This window comes from Anolis sagrei, chromosome 1 (assembly GCF_037176765.1).
Source record: "Anolis sagrei isolate rAnoSag1 chromosome 1, rAnoSag1.mat, whole genome shotgun sequence".
Taxonomy (NCBI): Eukaryota; Metazoa; Chordata; class Lepidosauria; order Squamata; family Dactyloidae; genus Anolis; species Anolis sagrei.
Genome location: NC_090021.1, coordinates 66327379 through 66347556, shown reverse-complemented (window position 1 = coordinate 66347556; position 20178 = coordinate 66327379). Strand labels below are relative to the sequence as shown.

The following is a 20178-nucleotide window of genomic DNA, read 5'->3' as shown; positions in this document are numbered from 1 at the left end:
GCATTCAGTACAATAAGTACTATTTTCAAAACAGATGATGGATAAACATTTCCATTTTAAAATATGTCTATCCAGGAAGGTGTAATATAATGTGTGGAAGTTTTCATTGAAAACTCAAATTTATGTAGATATTTTTCTTTTAGCTCAGATGTGGCAATTGTATAATGCAGGTGTTTTGGACTTAGCTGTTAGAAATTGTGAGAGCTGAAATCTAAAACATCTGGAGGAGCACAGTTTGAGAAACTGTGGTATAATCTGCCCAGGCATTATACTGCCCAGGCATTCAAAAAGGCCAGAAGTAGTTCTCCTGGGATGGACTAAGCTCTTGACTTTCAATACTCTCCTCAGAGTAAGAGATCATTCCTTTTTTGGCAGTGACTAACTTTTCTAGATTTATAGATGACTATATACTGTAGTACCTGTGATTGAGAGAATAGATAACTAGCGAAATGAAATGATAATATAGTCCTTTTTTGTTATATGCTTTTGTACCATTTGACACAAGTCTAATCACTAAAGAGAGTGTGATACTAATTTTAGGAATTTAATAGAGAAGATAATAGGAGACAATTACTTCCTTGTCCAATTTGGGGAAAAAATCAATAACCTTACGAAAGCTATGAATTTAAAAATGAAATCTGGGAACAGTGGAAAATGATATTTGAGTAATAACGCAGTGAATGTTGAGCTGTGTAGTCTAAATATATGCGAAACAAAATTTAAATTGATTGACAATTAACAGTCCTGGTAGGCATAGAATTATCTGTTGCTGTGGTAGGCTTTCCTAAGGCTGTATTTGGGGATTCGAAGTGTGTTGCAATATGATGTTTTTTAAACCAATCATTATAATTGCTTACATTTCAGTACCCATTGTCTGGTCAGTTCTAACAGTGAAAACTAGGGATTGCTGTAAAGGTTAGTGTTTGAGTTGGAGACTAGTTTGCGCTGACAGTCCTCTCCCCCATCCCCGTCCTCTCCGTCCCTTTCAGCCTAGCTTAGTTATTGCAGCAGAGGAGCCATCAGCAGTAGCTGACTCTTCCCAGCAGACGGAGCAAGCAGAAGCCAATACACCAGGGCAAACTAATGAAGGGTTAAATACACAGTCCCTTTTAGAATACAAACAAGAGCATGCTGTGGCCCATCTGCCCAGGCTGAGAAAAACACACTGTACACAGGCAATGCTTGAGAATATAGGTTAAAAGGTTCTCGATGCTTCAGGCTTGTCAAAGGAGGAAGTATCTTCACTTCATGGTGTGAATCTGGAGACTTTGGATTATTGACCTTGTTCATTCTGGACTGTATCTTGTATTTTGAATTCTGGCTTCAACCTCTATGCTGTTTTTGGACTGCATACTTTCTTGGCCTTGGAATAGAATTCTGATTGGTGCTTGTTTCTGGATGAACTCTGAAACTCTTTCCACGCAATCATGGCAATTTGAGCTCTTAACTTTGGGTTTTTTCTTGTTCTCAACAATGTTTTGGTGTGTCTTGTATGCTAAAACTATGAGCCTACAAGGACTCTTAACATTTGGTCTGTCCCTATTACCGTATATACTCGAGTATAAGCTGACCCAAATATAAGCCAATGCACCTAATTCTACAACAAAAAAACTGGGAAATCAATTGACACGAGTATAAGGCAAAGGTGGGAAATGCAACAGCCCCCCCACGCCCTCACTCACTCCCTGAACAGAGGCTGTCGTCTTGAGCGCCAAGCTAGACCTCCACTGTCCAGAACCAGAGCCAACTGGGAACAGGCTGAAGGAAGAACTCAGATGCAGCGAGAAGATGGAGGGAGGTGCATGTAGTGAAAAGAGTGAGGGAGGCTTGCACATGCCTTCCCCCTCCTCTCACTGCGACGAGAAGAGTGAGGGCATCACCATCGGAGGAGGAGGAAGGTTCCCAGAGCCGTCCGGGAACAGATACTCAAGTATAAACCGAGGGGAGCTTTTTCAGCCCTTAAAAAGGGCTGAAAAACTTGGCTTATACTAGAGTATATACGGTAAATATCGGGACAGTGATTTATCTGTTATTTGGGACGCCTTCGTTTGTTTAACCTGGACTTTGCATAACACGACTCTCATAAAGTTATTCAGAATATAAGTTCAAATTTAGTCTTCATTATAACTTCAAATAGTATGCGTAAAAATGAATAGTAACTTTGAAAAGGTGATAGAAGTTTTACTTTTTACTAATATAACTTCAGTATCTGTGCCACTTGCTTTCACAAATGAAAGCCAAGGCTACATGTGCTGCTTATCGTCACAATGTTTACCTTTCTCTTTTTGGAATTCTGTATAAGTATAGAGGTCAAGAGGCATTCTGTTTTTAAAATGTATAGTAATAGGGTGGGGGGGGGATACTCTAGTTTTGCCTCTTCTACAGGGTGGGCCAACAGTCATTGAGAGGTTTAAATATTTAGTAATGCCTTTATTTTTTGTTTTTTATTTACAATACCATAGCATCATGTACAATATATATAGGCAATAAATGCATTGTATGTGAGAACGCTATTAAAAATTATTATTTATTTATTTACAGCATTTATATACCACTTTTCTCACCCCTAGGGGGACTCAAAGCAGTTTACACATAGATAATGGCAAAAATTCAATGCCTTTCAACTTCAACACATTTTAAACATAAATCATTAAAAACAGTACAGCATCAAATATCAAAAGTTATTAAAACCATAAAACATCATCAGTTGAGTTGCTGTTCTAGTTCTTGTCTCACTTAAAGCTGCATACATCTATTGTCCAAAGTCCTGGTCCCAGAACCATGATTTTAATTTTTTTCTAAAGGTCAGGAGCGAAGGAGCAGATCTTATCTCCTTTGGGAGTGTGTTCCATAGGCGGGTGGTCACAGCCAAGAAGGCCCTGCTCCTCGATCCCGCCAGCCGCATTTGTGCTGTTGATGGGAGCGAGAGCAGGGCCTCCCCTGATGATCTTAAATTGCGAGGTGGGATGTAGGGGCAGATGCGTTCGGGCAAGTAAGCTGGACCCGAACCGTATAGAGCTTTATAGGTCAAAACCAGCACTTTGAATTGGGCTCGGAGATGGACCGGCAGCCAGTGGAGCTGGCATAACGGGGGTGGTATGCTCCCTGTATGCCGTCCCAGTTAGTAATCTGGCTGCCGCCTGTTGAACTAACTGAAGTTTCTGAACCGTCTTCAAAGGCAGTCCCACATAGAGCACATTGCAGTAATCTATTCAGGATGTAACCAGAGCATGGACCACCGTGGCCAGATCAGACTTTCCAAGGTATGGGCGCAGCTGGTGCATGAGTTTTAACTGGCCACCACCGAAACCTGGGGTTCCAGGCTCAGCAATGCATCCAGGATCACTCCCAAGCTGCAAACCTGCGTCTTCAGGAGGAGTGTAACCCCATCCAACACAGGCTGTAACTTTATGCCCTGTTCAATCTTTCGACTGACCAGGAGGACCTCTGTCTTGTCTGGGTTCAATTTCAATTTGCTAGCCCTCATCCAGTCCGACACAGCAGCCAAGCACTGGTTCAAGGTCTGAACAGCCTCCTTAATGACAGGTGGGAAGGAGTGACAGATTTGGACATCATCTGCATACAGATAACACCTTACTCCGAAACTCCGGATGATCTCCCCCAGCGGCTTCATATAGATGTTAAATAACATCAGAGACAGTACTGAACCCTGAGAGACTCCACAAGACAATGGTTGTGGAGTCGAACAGGTGTCACCCAGTAACACCCTCTGAGACTGACCCTCCAGGAAAGACTGGAGCCACTGCAGAACAGTACCTCCAAGTCCCATTTCTGTGAGGCGTCCCAGAAGGATACTGTGGTTGACGTTATTGAAGGCTGCTGAGAGGTGCAGCAGAACCAACAGGGACACACTTCCCCTGTCTAGCTCCTGGCGTAGATCATCTACTAAGGCAACAAAGGCTGTTTCAGTGCCATATCCCGGCCTAAAGCCAGACTGTTCCGGATCTAGATAATGAGTTTCTGGAGTTGCGAAACCACCACACATTCCATGACTTTGCCCAAGTAGGGAAGATTGGAGACTGGCCGAAAGTTGACTAATTGGGTGGGGTCCAGTGATGGTTTTTTCAACAACTGTTTTATAACAGCCTGTTTTAGGCTGGCTGGAAGTTTGCCCTCCTGTAAGGAGGCATTAACCACCACCTTAACCCACTCAGCCAACCCCCATCTGGCTTCTTTTATCAGCAGGATGGGCAGGGGTCTAGGATGCATGTGGTAGGCCTCGCTTCTCCAAGGATCTTGTCGACATCCTTGAGCTGAACCAATTGAAAATAATCCATTAAAACCGGAGAAGCAGGTTAATCCTCAGATGGCGTCGAAGTTGGAACGGATCAGTGCAACTTTGTCCACAAAGAACCGAGCAAATGCTTCACAGCGATCTGCCAAGTTGTCAGGGATCTCGCTCTGAGGCGGATTTAAAAGTCCTCTGGCAACTCAGAACAGCTCAGCCAGACGGTTCTTAGCGGATGCAATATTGGTTGCAAAGAATGGGTTTTTTTGTGCACCCTTTATTGCCGTGTCATAGCTCCTTAAAAAGGAAACTAGACGTGCTTGGACTGACCCCCTACGCTTCCGCTGCCACACATGCTCTAGCCACCTCTTCTTTTGCTTCATTGTTGCCAGCTCCTCAGTGAACCAAGGAGCTGGTTTAGCTCAGTTACTTGAGAGGCGGCGTTCTGGAGCAATTGTGTCTATAGCCCTGGTCATCTCCCTATCCCAGAGAGAGACCAGAGCCTCGACAAGGTCACTAACCGAGGAGTCGGGAAAATCCCCAAGAGCTGTCAGGAAACCATTTCGATCCATAAATCTCCTGGGGCGGACCATTTTAATGGGTCCACCACCCCTGCGGAGGTAAGAAGGCTCAATAAGTCTAAACCTGATGGTGGTGGTCGGTCCATGGCAAAGGAGCGATGGTTAGCTCCTCCAACCCACCACCTTCTTCCTATCTCTAATAGAAAACCAGATCCAGCATGTGTCCAGCACTGTAGGTGCGACCTGATACTAATTGGGACAGGCCCATGGTTGCCATGGCAGCCATGAAGTCCTGAGCCACTCCTGACAGAGTGGTCTCTGCATGGACATTGAAGTTCCCCAGCACATGAGCCATTGAGACTCCAATGCCAGGCCTGAGACCACTCCGGCTAGCTCAGGTAGGGAGACTGTAGTGCAGCAGGGTGGTCGGTACACTAACAGAACCCCTATCCTGTCCCAGTCACTGACCTTCAGGCTGACACACTCAAACGTGGCAGACTGCGGGATGGGGCACCTGGTCAGGGGGATGAAATCCTTATAGACAATTGCAACTCCCCCTCCCTGCCCTCCAGATCTCGCTTGATGCTGCATGGAGTAACCTGGTGGACAAAGCTGGGATTGCCCCCCCCCCCTCCCCCCAGCCTCATCCAACCAGGTCTCTGTTATACGAGCCAGGTCAGCCTGTTCTTCAAGGATTAGGCCCTGGATAATTGATGTTTTTCCATTAACTGACCTGGCATTGAGCAGCACCACTCTCAACCTGGAGGGACCGCCATCCTGGGTACTCAGCTTAACTTTGTCCGTAGCCCGGTTTAAATTTGTAAGAGTTCTTTCACAAATTTTTGGCCAAATTGATAATTTAGAATTTCCACATGAAGGCCGAATTGGTAATTTAGATCTAGCACTAATATTAGGCCGCATTGATAAATTGGGTCTCCCTTTCCTGCATCTTCCCCTACTTGTTACCACCTCAATGGAGGCTCCCACCCAGACCCACCCCCTCCCTGCTTTGGCCACTTCCTCCAAAAAAAAATAATTTTCAAAAAGTTCTTTTAAAAAGACCTTTTTTTACTTTTGGCCCATCTGTATTTCATGGAAGAGGCTGCAAATGAGCTTTAGCTGTGTTCAAGTGAGCACGGAAAGCTCTATATAAATGAAACCTGTGCCTTATCAAGATTCAAAATGTTATAGGTGTCTACATCATGGCAGAACCTTTGCTGACAATTCATGTTGGTCAGACAGGGCTAAAGCCATACACCCATGCCTCACTTAACAAGATTTGATGTATGCCTGATTAGGCTTTCTTTTTGACACAGTTTTGTGGTATTAGACTTTCTTTGCGGCCACTATTGCGTCTGGAAAGAACCGTCCGGCTGAACTATTCCGAGTTGTCAGAGGCCTGTTAAAACCCACCATGCAGGATGGGTGCCCTGATGACTCGGCAGCTCGCTGTGAAGCCTTTGCTCAGTTCTTTGCAGACAAAGTCGCTTTGATCCGCTCTGGTCTGGATACCATATTAACGGCAGTCTCTGAGGATGTAACACGAGCATCTGCTTGTCCGGTTTTGATGGATTCATTTCAATTGGTTCAAACCGAGGATGTGGACAAGGTGCTTGGAGGAATGAGAGCTACCACATGCATCCTAAACCCCTGCCCATCCTGGCTTCTGAAGGAGGCCAGAGGGGGATTGGCCGAGTGGGTTAAGGTGGTGGTTAATGCCTCCCTTCGGGAAGGCAAAATTCCAGCCAGCTTAAAGCAAGCTGTGATAAAACCGCTGTTGAAAAAACCATCACTGGACCCCACTCAATTCGTCAACTATCGGCCTGTTTCCAATCTCCCCTTTTTGGGCAAAGTCCTGGAACGTGTGGTGGCCTCACAACTCCAGGCATTCTTGGTAGACATGGATTATCTGGATCCGGCACAGTCTGGCTTTAGGCCGGGGCATGGTACTGAGACAGCCTTGGTCGCCTTAGTGGATGATCTGCGCCGGGAGCTCGACAGGGGGAGTGTGTCCCTGTTGGTGCTGCTGGACCTCTCAGCGGCCTTCGATACCGTCGACCACGGTATCCTTCTGGGACGCCTCGCAGGAATGGGTCTTGGAGGGACTGTTTTGCAGTGGCTCCGCTCATTCCTTGAGGGTCGGTCTCAGAAGGTGTTACTGGGAGACTCCTGTTCAACCCCACAACCTTTGTCTTGTGGGGTTCCTCAGGGTTCAATATTGTCTCCCATGTTGTTTAACATCTACATGAAGCCGCTGGGTGAGATCATCCGGAGTTTCGGAGTGCGATGTCATCTGTACGCGGATGATGTCCAACTCTGTCACTCCTTTCCACCTGCTACTAAGGAGGCTGTCGAGGTCCTGAACCGGTGCTTGGCCGCTGTGACGGTCTGGATGGGGGCAAACAAATTGAAATTGAATCCAGACAAGACAGAGGTACTCCTGGTTAGTCGTAAGGCCGAACAGGGTATAGGGTTACAGCCTGTGTTGGACGGGGTCGCACTCCCCCTGAAGACGCAGGTTCGCAGTTTGGGTGTGATCCTGGACTCATCGCTGAGCCTGGAACCCCAGGTTTCGGCGGTGACCAGGGGAGCATTCGCACAGTTAAAACTCGTGCGCCAACTGCGCCCGTACCTTGTGAAGTCTGACTTGGCCACGGTAGTCCACGCTCTGGTTACATCCCGTTTAGACTACTGCAACGCTCTCTACGTGGGGTTGCCTTTGAAGACGGCTCGGAAGCTCCAATTAGTCCAACGGTCGGCAGCCATGTTACTAACAGGAGCGGAGCACAGGGAGCATACAACTCCTCTGCTGCCCCAGCTCCACTGGCTGCCGATTTGCTACCGGGCTCAATTCAAAGTGCTGGCGTTGGCCTTTAAAGCCCTAAACGGTTCTGGCCCAACCTACCTATCCGAACGTATCTCGGCCTATCAGCCCACCAGGACCCTAAGATCTTCTGGGGAGGCCCTGCTCTCTATCCCGCCTGCTTCACAGGTGCAGCCGGTGGGGACGAGAGACAGGGCCTTTTCTGTGGTGGCCCCTCGACTATGGAACACCCTTCCCATGGAGGTAAGATCAGCCCCCTCGCTGATGGTGTTCCGAAGAAGATTAAAAACCTGGATGTTCGGACAGGAATTTGGTTAATTCGGTGCAATGAATGTGATGATTAAAGGATTGGTAATATGGACGACGAAACTGGATCACGATTTTAGTCAGGAGATGCATTGGATTGTTATTGATGTACCAATATTGTGTATTATGTTTTTATGGTTTTAAATTGTATACTGTTGACTATTGTATTTGGTATTTTGTTGTAAACCGCTTTGAGTCGCCAGCTAGGCTGAGAAACAGCGGTATACAAGTACAGTAAATAAATAAATAAATAAATATTAGATGTATTGCACAGGAAATAGAAGTATTTATTCAATAGAGTTCAGAAGAATGTTTTTTGAATTTGGGACCAAAAAGAGAAGGTCATATGTCATGAGAACAGAACAGTGTCAGAAAATGTTTAAAAATGTAAAAAAAAATGATTCAATTTCCTATTTCATGTAGAATTAAGTAAACTTTTTTCAGCTATGTTAATATTATAAACTGTGATTCTAATACTCAGCTTCTTTTATGTAGGCAGAGGGAGAAGATAGCCTTAAAAAGATGCAGTTGATGGAACTTGCAATTCTCAATGGCACCTACAGAGACGCCAATATCAAATCACGTAAGTACTACAGAGCTGTGGTCCTCTGCATATGAAGATTCTCATAAATTGCTTGTTCAAATATAATAAATAGGATAGGAAAAATATATCCTGAATTCTGTATGTAATCCCTGCTCCTTCATTCATTTTGTGACTTTTTCAATTTCTTGATTCTCATAAAGAGTGCTTTCTGTAGATGTGCTTCATGTGTCCTGTCTTACTTTCCAAAGCATGCATGTTGCCAGTTAATAATTCTCGTCAGTTGGTGTGGTATGATGGCATTAGAGCATTTAAAATGTGATGGCATCATGCACAGTTAACAGAGCCTGCTATTCGAAGTGGAGGAATTACATGTTTTCTGTGCTTATTGTATGTTTCCTTAATGAAGATCTTATTTTTGTGTATCTTGAGAAGAATTTTTCCCATTTGAATGGCTTGTGTATGGCTGATTTACATTCTCTATGACACAGCCATGCAGACGGAGGCTGCTTGTGCAAATTCTGACTGTGGAATTAGCATTTGCAGGGAATAGATGATTTTCACAACTAGTGTCCCTCTGGTTCTTTTAAAATACGCTTAAGACAAATGAAAACATATGTGCAGAAGGTTATATATGGTATCCATATGCAACCCCTCCAGTTTTTAAAACTGAATTCATTTTCTTACAGTAAAAGGCATATTTGTACAGTTATTTCTTTTACACACTCTGGTAGGCAAAGCCTAGATGACATGAGCTGTAACAAAAACATCTGTGGGAACTATTCTCTCACAATTTTCACATTGCCTAGCTTTGGTCAAGTATTTTAATTTCTACTGATTTCAAACCAGTTCACTCCAATTTCCTCTCTTATAAATGATTCTTCCATTCCTTTTCTTCTTTCTTGAGGCACGCATCAGAAGGAGAGTCATCATCTGTTCATGGAGACATTTTAGAACTATTTTGCATGGAGAGATCTTGAACTATTTGAGAATATCCCTTAAGATGTTTCGAATTGATGCATAGAACGTAGACAGAAGGGAAAAAGGCAGGAGGGACCTTTATTTTTGTTATCCCACCACTGCCACCATTAATTATGGGATGAACATATGGCAAATAAAACAGGGCAATGAGGAGAGCGAATAGTGGTAGTGTAGCTGTGGCTGAACACTTGCATTGTGTGTGTGAGAGAGGCTTGAGTGAGGCTTGTATGAGAGAGGTTTAACTAAAATGCTTGTTTGTGTCCCTTTAATATGTGTAACCCAGTACCATAAACTGAATTCTGTTCCAAATGATCTTCAGCCATCTTCCTTGAAGTAAATCTTCACTTCAGTTACTTACACAAGTCTTTGTTGTAAGAAATTGAACAAAGAAATACTTATTTAAGTATTCTCAGGCACCCAAAGCGTATTGGTTACACAGTATTTTCTTCACAGTATTTCTTGGATATTGTTTCAGTTAACTTTTATTATCATGAACGCTTGAAACAGTTTCTATATAATTTCCAGAATGGCTTATCTTTTGCCAGCCTAGTTTAGTAACTTCGTTCATTTTAAAATGTTGTTCTTTCTCAGTCTCCTGATTGAGTAATTTTAATCTTGCAGTTTCTTCACCTTAGCAATAGGTTAACTGAATTTATTTCTCAAATAACACTTTCTCCTCAGCCCCACTGACTGACACTTAGGCACAGTTTCTCCTTTTATTTACTTCAGCTCTGCCACTGAAGATACAATATAATTCTGGGAATTCCTTTCTCCTAGCTCACATGATAGTTTTTGATTCAGAAGTGGTTCATTTAACACTCTAAATAACAAGGCTGAAGACCTAAACTCCTTGGTCCAGTTCCAACATAGCCAGAACCAACCTTCCTTTAGCTCACCCAGCTAAACACTGACTAATATTTTAAAATGTCTACTTTGCTTTTGGCAGTTCGCTCCACCCCTTTCTCTTCCTAGCTCTGCTGAAATAGATACATTTCTACTGCAGGCTTTATTATGATGGCAACGCATCAACCAAGCAGCTGTAGCTAGGGCTGGCCTGTGCTTGCCATATACTAACATTAATAAACATATTCAAAACTTATATTATAATTAGATATTTTGTTACAATGCAGGAGCCAGTCTAAGTAGAATAGGTCTCCCAAAATCAGCTGTTTTGAAGCAAAGCACACCTAAAGCAGTCTGTATTCCTCACAGTCTTCAAATTCAAATGAATCCCAGCCACAACCTGAGAACTTGGAGCAGAAGCTGCAAATTAACTCTTAATTCTTGAGCACAGCTGGCTGAGGAGTGCAACCCAAGAAAGTAACAGGAGAGTGCAGACAAGTGCTGAAACCCTAAGACACAAAGTCAGATAGTCACTGCTTTGCAGACAAGCATGAGTGCATTGCTTATTCATTTCCCAATTGTAGAAGAAGACAACTTTGTGAATGTGGCTGGCCAAAGTTTACAATAGATGCCAAGAGCTGTGCCTAGTCTTATTATCCCAAGCAGCAGAGTGTTCTGGGAAATAAGGGAACTGCCTTTGAGGATTGAGTCCAGAAATTTGCACAGCTTGGAGAGAGGTCATCATTGTTGGAAGAAGGAACACAGGATCCTATTAAATTCTCATTGGCACCATTTTTCTCTCTGTACTTGGAACATCCAGTGGTAGTTGCTGCTGTCCAGGTGACCATTTTGAAGAAAAATGACTACTTGTTTACATCCATATTCGGTATCCTCAAATACAGAGAAAGGTCCCACACACAGAATCTACCTGTAGGATTTAGACAATACTTTTCAAATCCTCACCAAAGCACAATTGAACTGGGCACAATGGAACACAAGTTTCTGTTCTGAAACTACTGTTTCTCATTGCCATTATATCAATGTACACAGTATACCAATGAAGTACAAATTATAAAGAAATTCTGCATATTCTGTCATTGTATTGTTGAAGGCTTTCATAGCTGGAATCACTGGGTTGTTGTAGGTTTTTTCGGGCTATATGGCCATGTTCTAGAGGCATTCTCTCCTGACGTTTTGCCTGCATCTATTGCAAGCATCCTCAGAGGTTGTGAAGTCTGTTGGAACTAGGAAAATTGGGTTTATATATCTGTGGAATGTCCGGGGTGGGACAAAGAACTTTTGTCTGTTGGAGCTAGATATGAATGCTTCAACTGGCCATCTTGATTAGCAGCCTTGAGTTGCTGACCGCCTGAGAAAGGCGTTATACAAATACAATAAATAAATAGTTTGGCGTATTTTCATGGACTGCATATATTCAGTGTTGTATTTAAACTAAATGCCTAGCTCTTAACTATTGGGTAAAATTTCAATCATATTCAAAACATTAGGGTAAGTTCAGGAAATGATCTAGGCAATTTTGTGTGAGTATTATTTTATTTAATTAGCTACACTCTCACAAAATAATGACATGATGCAGACAGAATAGTTCATTTTATCAATGTGTAGATGATCCAGAGAAATAATACTTTCTAGAGTACAAACCAAAAATTGTTTCTGGCCTTTGATCAGGAATGCTACGTGCTTTGAAAACTCCAGATGCATGTATTTAACATGTAGCTATATTAAAAGTGTATAGCGGAAAAGTTACCTTTCTCTTCCAGCATGAGGACAGGACAGTTGCATATGTTTAAATAGTGTTTAAATATTCTAGATGCATGTGTGTTCATTAAAATCCTATCCATACTTGGGGGTGAATTCTCAAACATTATCTATGTAAACATACATTGGGCACTACTAATCTGAGGTCTTAATCAACCACAGATTGCCACAGCTAATTCCAAAAATGGCAATGACATTCACGTGGACTCATTTGCATCATTAAAATTTAATAATATGGGCCATCTGTGCAGGAGCCTACAGTATATTGATATGAAATGGCAAGTTTTCAAAATTTGCTTATTCGTATATGACCCTGATGATGCTATTATTTAGAGTAATCATGTAATTTGACCCCCTTTTGGATCTCTAGCCCATGTAGTTTCAGAGAAACTAAGAGAAGCTAGCATTTATTTACAAGTTAAGTGAAAAGTAAGCCTGCTCATTTCTACTTGCCAGCATTCTGGAAAATGTGTTCAAGGCACTGTTACGCGATAACCCTAGTCAGCAAACAGAATTATTGGAAGTCGTTTCTTCCTTGGTGAACAGACAGTGACAGCACTCACTCTGTTAGAAATCTCTTAGAGGCATGGAAATTACAAATCTTGTCTGTCCAAAAACTTTCTTCTACACTGAGAGAAAGTCAGTAGTTAACAATTCATTCTGTTAATTCACTCATGAGGAAGGAAAGTATTATTTTCACTAACACTACATTGAGCTTCAGATACAGAACTGTGGTGTTAGGGCTCAATATTCCCTATTACCAGGTGTGTGTCTAGTTCCTTTTGTTGGGAGATTTTTGGCCCGAATTGTTTTCCCTTTATGAAGCAGTAAGGTTCAAAAAATGATAGCATGGTTTTCAGCAGCAACATTTCTGTTCAATAGGGGTTGTAGCTCAGCAAAGCATGTGCTTTCCATGTAGAAAACCTTATGTATGATTCTTTACATACCGGAGGGAAAAGAAGTTGAGAAGCTAGGCTTACAAAAAAATTGTACTCGAGACAGTTCTATTTAATGATTTGCTTGGTCTCCATACAACTTTAGAAACCATAGAGAGAAAAGAACTTAGTGCTAGAAGAAGTGTAAAAGTTTCCACTTCTCCTCTGGCAGCTTGCTCCATTTCTATATTGAGTATAGAAAGGTTTTACTAATCAGAAGGATTGATACAGTAGATAACACCTCCTTTATCAGGCAACTTGGTTTCTGTTTTGAGTAATTTGTCTCTTCAGCCTATCTTAAAACAGGCAGATTTTATTGGCTTATTTCTAGAGCTGGCCCAAGACCTTGAAGCCAAGTCTGACTTAACTGTTAAAACAACAACTGCAGTCAGTACTATAATTCAGTAGTAGACCATTCCATAATGTGTCGCTGTTCTCTCTAATCTATGAAGTTGGCCAAGTTTAGGGGGTTTTTTTTCATAGCATATGCCAACTGTGCTACAGATACAGCCACATTGTGTAGTATAGATTTTTCTATGACGATAGAGGGGAATAAGGATGATTTAGCTATATATTTTTCTTCTTTTTCTGCTCTAGTTCTGGGTGTTGTCACAAAGATACAATTCTGATAAAAGTAGTAAAAATATGGTTTAAAGAAGACAGTTTTTAAAATGTATCCAGACATAACAACCCATGTAGGATTAGCATGCTGTCTAGGCTTATGCAATCAGCTGGAGGGCGATCTGTTTTCAGTATCCTAATTTTGTTGGGTACCCAGATCCATTTTCGGGAGCCTCCTGAAAATTAGCTAAGGGAAAAACCTGTTTTTGGCTAGGTAGCCAAAAAATCCAGGATGATCCGACCCTTTGGCAGGAATGGGGAATTTAAGAGGCTCCCCTTTCCATTCCTGCAATCCTGGGGGGCCTAGGATTGAGAAACGGGGTTAAGGAAGTATCCTTCCTGGGCTGCTTTTCTTTCTACCTTTCAAGTGAGCCTGGATTTGAGCAACGGGGCTAAGGAAACACCCCTCCTGGGACCCTTTCCTTTCTTCCTTTCAAAGGAATCTGGGTTTGAAGAATAGGGTTAAGGAAGCACCCTTCCTTGGACCCTTTTCTTTCTTCCTTTCGAGGGAGCCTAGGTTTGAGGAACAGGGTTAAGAAAGCATGTGTTGCAATTCCCAAATTGAAAGGAAGAAGTCGTGCCCGGCAGCCACATGGATCGACTCGGATTAAAAAAAAGGTGGCTGAGCCCTTGTCGTTATGGCCAGCTGAACAAGCCGAACAGCCTGGGCTGGCTTAAGGGAACCAACCAATCCAAATCTGTGCACAAGCCTAATGGTGTCTGTTGTCTTGTTTCTTGTGGCTCAAAGTTAACACAGTAGTTAACCAACTGTTAACCCCCCCCCCTTTCACACCAGTGTGAGTAGAGCAGGGGTGTGGTTGCAGTAATACTTTTACTTCAGGCACTCCATTTTTTGTAGGTATCATTTTATTTGAACTATTAAAAAAATTGATCCATATTCAGTCTTGGCCATTCTTCCTAACCTTTTCTGGCATCAACTTTATGGCAGTGGTAGCATGCATTGTTTTGATCTGGCTGCAATTACTCTCACCAAAAGTGTCAGCTTTTCTGAGTTCTGTGCCATGCCATAGTGGAATGAAGCATGAGAAGGAGTGGGTAACATGTCACTCCACTCTATGGCCCTTTCATCTACCTGGGCTTCTGCTTGAAATAACATTGATAACAAGTCCTTAAATGTCCAGTATCACAAATGGACCTATAATTCATTCTTGGCACTGTTTTATTATTCTGCCCGGCTTTCTCCAAAACCTAGGTTATTGTGAAATAAGTTACTAACTGAAGAAAGGGAAAGCCGTTTTACGTAACTCAATAGACCAGTCTTCTCCAAAGTGCTCTGGAATTTCTCTGACCTTCAGAGACAAATTCCTGATGTCTTACAGCTTTGAAAAGAAAAAAAATTAGGAGGCATGGCTGCATATTTTGAAAATATGCATAGAGATTGTCATGGAATGCAACTCTTTTCTGGAAGTCTCTTGCATCTTTAAGAGTTCTGTGACATGCAGAAATATGTTAGAGCAAAGCTTTAGTCAAAATAGGCTGCAAAACATTTACAGTTGTATATTAGTTTCTGCTGTATGAAATGATGATGCTGTAGATATATAGGTATTTGTCATTTCTTGGTGGGCCAAATCAGTTATATAATCAATTGGATTGTAAGACTATTATTTTCTTCAGATGGCTGAAATTCTTCATGCTCTTTTCAGATGAACTGACTGCATTTCATATCCAGTTGCCATTGACAACTGTTGATCTTTCTAATTTGTGATTTGTGCCAAAGAATATCTTTAGAGGTCTTTAAAGCTTTTTTGATACATGATATGATGCATCCTGTTTCTGTCTGCATGCTTCTATTTGGTCTTCTGATGGCAGTGTTTGAAGATGTATTATATGTGACGTCGAAAGAGGATGTTGGAATACGAGGCCAGTACTAAAAGTTCAGTACAGTTGTACTTAAGAGGTTTTTTTTGTATCATGACTTGGGTTGTTGACAGCTTAAGACAAGGAGGTGCTGATGATTTTGATTATTTTCTAATGAGCTTTTATCTATGTGTTTGTTGATAAAAGTGACAATGATTCTCAATCAAGATCAATGGTATAGAATCATATTGAAATCATATTTAAATTATTATTTTTTCTCCCAAGTAGGCTTTCTTAGAATTGGAGCCTAAATATTCTAATTCGAGGCTGTTCTCTTCCCTTGTAACCAATGCTAAAGGAGAAACATTAATTTCAGGGTCCTATTCCTCCTGACTCTGTTGCCTTATCAGTATATGACTGAACATATTCTTTTGTTATCTGAATGAAGACATTCCAATTTTAAGTTGGAAGCCTCTTGCTTCTTTATCAAATTTTGAGCAAAAACAAAAAAAAGATCTTTCCCTTTCAGTATATTGTGGAATGCCTTCCTTTCCCCAAAGAACAAGCATCAGTCTGTCTCTCCACACCCTTGAGAATTAAAGAGTATGGCAAATATTGTAGATAGTTTTGTTTCCCATAAGGCTGACTACCTTGCCACCAGCATCTGTTTTCAAAACAAAGCATAAACTGCTTTGAGGGTTCTAATTTTTCCTTCTCTCAGAGAACTCCATTCCAACTTTCTCTTTTTTGCTAGCAGCAACTTCCTATCCTCTTTCTTCTAATTCTTTTGGGGTTTTTTCCCATATTAATCAGGTTTCAGAAGATAAAACCCAGAGGGGTTGTCATATCCCATTTAGTCAGTCATTCAGTATGCAATCACACTTTCCTCTTCTTTTAAAAAAATAAGTATTTGCTATTGGAATGAAGTTGTAGGATCTACTAAGTGGGAAAGGGTTAGACTGAGTGATGTGCCATCTTCCTGAATGGGTCCTATGTGCTGATGTCTACTAAGAGGAAAACACTGGTGAAATAAAACAATAGAGATTGGCATAAGCTCTCCTTATGGCATAAGCTCTCCTTATGGAAAACATGGCATTGCATGGCACCAAGAAAATAAAATGACAAGTCAACCTATTTTCTTATCCACTGTCCACAGCACTGACGTTTTCAGTTTTCGGGCAGGGGGTGGGTGGGATGAAATTCTTGGCATTTAGATTTTTTTCCAAACTTGTATGCCCAGAAATCTAATCTTGCTATATTGAAATTATCCTCCATGACCTCCACCTTCCTCACAACTCATCTCATTCAGTAGGATTCTCAGACAAATTTTTATAGCACTCATAAGGTGTTTTGGGCATGCATACATCATTATATTCTCAGGTAGTCATGTTGGCTATGCAGCAACATACAACAAATTTCAAGGTACACGAGTAGCAATGCTTTTAATATGCTAACTCCAGAGCACAAAATACTTTATGTAAGTTTTAAATCTTTACTGCCCTGCATTTTGTTTCAGAAGTTACTTTGCTTTCAGATAATACAGTGTTGAGGGATTACAGTGTACTTGACCTTGAAAGGACTAGGGACCACCTGCAATAAAAAAGACAATAATAATGTTTCAACTCCATTAGCAACAAAAAGTACCTTCCCTTGAGATCTCTGCCCCCCTCCTGAGCAAAGCCAACTGCTCCTTCCATAAGACAGAAAGTATGGAATTTCCCAGGGAGTCTCTGTATATTTACATCTAGAAAAACTTCCCAGTTGTAGTCCTGTGAAAGAATGTTATCTTTGTTGAGGATAGAAAACCTCAAACTGTTTAGTCGCAATCATCTGACTTCATCTGTCCCCCTGTTGCAACTGAACTGTGTATCTTTAAATAAAGGAAACGTATTCAGGGTTGGTCATGCAGCAAAATATAACAATTTCCAAAATCCACGAATTGTAATAGTGGGACAACTCCATAGTACACCTCACATTATGCAGGCTTTCAAACCCCACTGACATTTTCATTCAGCAAACATGTTAAAAGCATACAAAAGATTAAAAACATGTGATGATTCAAGATCTACACATCTACATTCTGGGGCAGTTTGCACCAGAAATAATCAAATTGGCTTTGATTCAACTTTTGTTCTCATGGTAGGTTGCATGAAAACGCTATTTGACATGTTATCATCCATCGTCAATTTGATAGTGTTGTCTGTATTTAAAGAAAGCAGAGATTTGCTTACTTCTTTGCAGCAGAGATTAATAAATGAAGGCAAATTTTCTCACTATTTCACTTACCCCAAATGGCTTAGAAAATGCAGCCATTTGTTCTAAAATGAATAAGTTGCATTTTACTGTTTTAATATGTTAATAATACAAGGCTTAACCCCTAGAAAATGATAGCATCTAAGTATTTTGAAAGCAGTGCCAATATTACATACTTTGTGCATCTAACCCTGCATGTTTAAACAGTATTTTTCTGTCCTGCATACAACTATGCTATTTTTAGAAACTGTTACAGAAATATTTTCTATCTTTACTGAAGTGGAAGAAATATTGGTAGAATTTTACAAAACTACGCGTATAACTGCATTTATCTTTCATTGTTTATATCCCACTACTTATTCCATATAAGAAATTGATAGTTATGAACAAATAAAATGTTTGCATAATATGATACATTGAAACATGTTAATATTGTATAGCTAAGCTTCACTGAATTTCTGTGGACTTTGTAATCTCACTATATTTTAATATTCCACATGCAATTACAACAGAATTTTCTTTGTTTCCTGCATGCCTCTCAGTCTCATGCAGTCTTGAAGGCATAGGTAATGAAAACAAACAAACATGTGGTCTAAATTGAGCTTTTGTGCTGTGTGATCTGTTTTAGAAATCTACTCTACCATTTTAAATTAGCTTTTATTTTGCATGTTCATACTTAATCACACTGGGAAATTGAAAGCTGTTTGCTTTTGAATGGTGTGCTTTGGCATTGTGTGATCAATGCATGTACTAATGATTTCCTTTTATTTTTCTTCTTTTCTACTTTCTACTTTCCCCATCTATCCATGTTTTGCACTGCTGTCTCCATACTTTCTTCTAAATTTCTTTGCTTACTGTAGCAGCCCTTGCCTTTTCTCTTGCAGCAACAGCCCAGGCTCCAAGAATTATCACGGGGCCTGCGCCTGTTCTCCCACCAGCTGCCCTGCGTACTCCTACGCCAGCTGGCCCTACCATAATGCCTTTGATCAGACAAATACAGACCGCTGTCATGCCAAATGGAACTCCTCACCCAACTGCTGCAATAGTTCCCCCAGGACCCGAGGCTGGTTTAATTTACACACCTTATGAGTATCCCTACACATTGGCACCTGCTACATCAATTCTTGAGTATCCTATTGAAACCAGTGGTGTATTAGGTAAGTTTTTCACAGATAATTAATTCACCATTAATAGATTAGGTGATATGTCCCAAAGTTATTGTTTTATGACTTCTGATTTCCCTTAATGTTACATTAGGATGTGTTTTGGCCTTATGCCTTAAAAAGAGAAATGTGGTATATTTACAGTATACATACTGTCTTAACCTAGTTTCTCTGGGAGTGCCTTGTTTGCTACAGCAAGGGATGTTGTTTCTTTGATGAAAATAGTATTTAAGCATATTGGCACCTTGTTGCATTTTTCTTGGTATATGTTTCACTATCTTTTTGCTTTTCAGATTTTGAAAATATATATTTTTTGTAATTATGAGTCAAAATTAAAAATAAAAGCAGCTTTATAGATTTAATGTAGCTAAACCCAGTGACCTCAAGATATTTTGTATTTCAATTCCCATGTATCCCTCAAAAATGTCAGACGTACATGACAAAAAAGCTGCAGAACCATATTGAGGAATACTGGTTTAGTGTATGAGCCCGCAGCAATATTTTTCAAATTATTTCGTGAGATACACTAGGATACTATGAGAGGGACTGAAATGTGAAAACATAAGCCACTAATTTAGATAAATCTTCCATTCCATGTTTTTCAAAGTAGGACTCGTTCTTCTTTCATCAGTGTATAGGCATTGGTCCACTGAAAAAGCAGGATACATGTGTGTTCATAATTTCTGGGGCATATTACTGATTGAAACACAGCTCCAAAGCGTATTGAGTATAGTAGAAGTTTGGATTCAAGATACTATTAACAGGGTTGGCCCATAATTTAAAGAAAGATGGTACCTCTTACTCGGGGTTGGTTGGAAAAGATAGATTTGTATATATTACACAATTAATGTTGACTATCAGTACTTTTTATTGTAAAGCAATTACAGTAAATGTAATTAGATGACATCCTAAATAATCTTGTTTACAATTTAAAACATTGTTGACACCTCCTTTCCTCCTAAAGATTGAAATGTATATAATTTGTGACACTTGTTTTCACTGACCATTATACAAAGGCTAAACAGTAACATCCAACACAGTCAAAAGACAATTCGAGTGGTTGCCTTCAGTCCCTTGTCCCAAATAAATGTAACCTTTTCTGCCATTTTTTGTTGTGAAATGTACATAATCTTGGTATTGTGCTGTGTTGTTAGTATATGATAGTTCTCCTTTAAAATTTGTTCAGCAGTTAGTTACTACTAACATTCAGAGGTCATAATTTGTCAAAACTTTGTAGATGTAAATTTATTTAATTAATCGAGAAATATGCTGCAGTTATCTTACCTAGAGGTCCTCATGGGAGTTTTCCAACATTTTAAACTAGAGATCATATGAAAAAGTGTC

At 40.8% G+C, this 20178-nt stretch overlaps 1 protein-coding gene across 7 annotated transcripts in view; it reads left to right on the top strand.

The window, feature by feature from the left end:
* The window catches only part of QKI (QKI, KH domain containing RNA binding), a 131693-nt gene that overhangs the window by 97908 nt on the left and 13607 nt on the right, over positions 1–20178 (top strand). For 3 of the 7 annotated variants that reach the window (XM_060753695.2, XM_067465725.1, XM_060753700.2), the window contains exons 5-6: positions 8396–8483; positions 18532–18828. In XM_060753695.2, the coding sequence (XP_060609678.1) occupies positions 8396–8483; positions 18532–18828 (385 nt within the window). Of the gene's footprint in view, positions 1–8395; positions 8484–18213; positions 18238–18531; positions 18829–20178 lie in introns of all 7 variants that reach the window. The other 4 variants (XM_060753698.2, XM_060753701.2, XM_060753697.2 and 1 more) reach the window with 3 other exon arrangements.